Below are 1,476 nucleotides of genomic sequence, written 5' to 3' on the forward strand. Positions count from 1 at the left end.
AACAGAGGCTCAGTTCTTTCTTTTTGACATTGCATGTGCAGATATTCATACTAAATATTTTTGGGGCCATAAAAATTTTTGTGAAAATATTTTAAAATGCTGGCGATGGCTGACAACTTAAAAAAAAAAAAAAAACGCTGGCAGGGAAAGAGTTAATGCATTGCTATATTGATGCTTGGATGGATGCGTGTCCATAAAACAGATAAATAATAAATAATAATTTCAAGAAATTCCCATGAGCAATAGTGAAAGTGATAACTAGTCATAATAATGATGGTATTAGCAAACACCACTCAGTTTAGATGATTTAATTAGATGTCCTGCATTTCCTTCTCCACACCTCTCGGCAGTCAGAGAAGAACTTGTGTAACTGGTGTGAAGCAGCGAGCATCTGTCCCCGTGTCTCCATCAGCTCCAGCAGATCCGCCCAGGCCTCGTTCACTCCATCCTTCCATTCAGCGATGGTGGCTGCGTCAGTGTGCCCGTAATCTATGAGCTCATCAACCATCTGGTTGACAGCTGTGACCCTCTCCTGCCCCAGGCTCCCAGTCTCCGCTGCAAACTCTGTGAATTTCTCCTGCAGAATCTGAGGTTCAGGAAAAGTGCCACCATGACAGGGCAGAAATGTTACGAAACTGAAGAACTATGAGAACTACAGTTAATCATGTTTAGGGGCAGATAAATATGAAATAGCTGAAGCAACTGACCGTGACATGCTCAAAGTCCTGTCCGAGTTCAGTGGAGCTGGCGATGACCTCCCTCTCTGCTATCCACTGCTCAAGTTCATCCACCTCCCTGTTGAGCTGATAGAGCCAGTACTGCTGCTCCAGACGAGACTTCCTCTCTTCCGCCAGGTCCTTCAGAGACACGTACAGCCTGTCGATCTGAGACTGATGCTTACTGATCTGCTCACTGAGGCACAAGCATACACACACATACTTAGATTTCATTCAAAGGAAACAAACATCAGTGAAATCTGTTACTCTTGAAAGGTGTTATCACTGGAATACAAAGAATGTCATCTGTGATTGCTCAGAAGTGAAACTAGATAGGCCAAAAGATTGTTGTGTGATTGTATGTTTGATTGGGTCAGTAAGTACTGCTGCACATTTACCAGTCTGGATGTCTGAGCTCCAGCAGCTGTCTGCACTGCTGTGAAAGCATTCCGATGGTCTCGGCATAGTCCTCTATGGTCTGCTGTAGCGCCAGCTGTTTCTTCAGCAACTGCAGAGTACTGGCCTCATCCTTGAGCGAGAGCGGACACAGCTCAAATACATACATCCTGCTCCGATGTCATCATCTATAACATCACAGCATCCCAGAAAACTACCTTGCCTGAAACTAAAGTCCTGAAAAACATGTTGTCTACACAGGTCTCAACAATGAAGATGTTTGGTCCAAAATGGTCCAACATAAAAAAAAAATTATATTTTATTTATATATATATATATATATATATATATATATATATCTAAA

At 42.4% G+C, this 1,476-nt stretch overlaps 1 protein-coding gene across 1 annotated transcript in view; it reads right to left on the minus strand.

The window, feature by feature from the left end:
* Positions 1 to 1,476, minus strand: part of LOC107670604 (spectrin beta chain, non-erythrocytic 4-like) — a 77,030-nt gene that overhangs the window by 11,616 nt on the left and 63,938 nt on the right. Inside the window, exons 24-26 of the mRNA XM_016463246.1 lie at positions 1,115 to 1,245; positions 708 to 912; positions 341 to 586 (exon numbers count right to left, since the gene is read on the minus strand). Of these exons, the coding sequence (XP_016318732.1) occupies positions 341 to 586; positions 708 to 912; positions 1,115 to 1,245 (582 nt within the window). The remainder of the gene's footprint in view (positions 1 to 340; positions 587 to 707; positions 913 to 1,114; positions 1,246 to 1,476) is intronic.

Source organism: Sinocyclocheilus anshuiensis, unplaced genomic scaffold (genome assembly GCF_001515605.1).
Source record: "Sinocyclocheilus anshuiensis isolate Anshui unplaced genomic scaffold, SAMN03320099.WGS_v1.1 scaffold140, whole genome shotgun sequence".
Taxonomy (NCBI): Eukaryota; Metazoa; Chordata; class Actinopteri; order Cypriniformes; family Cyprinidae; genus Sinocyclocheilus; species Sinocyclocheilus anshuiensis.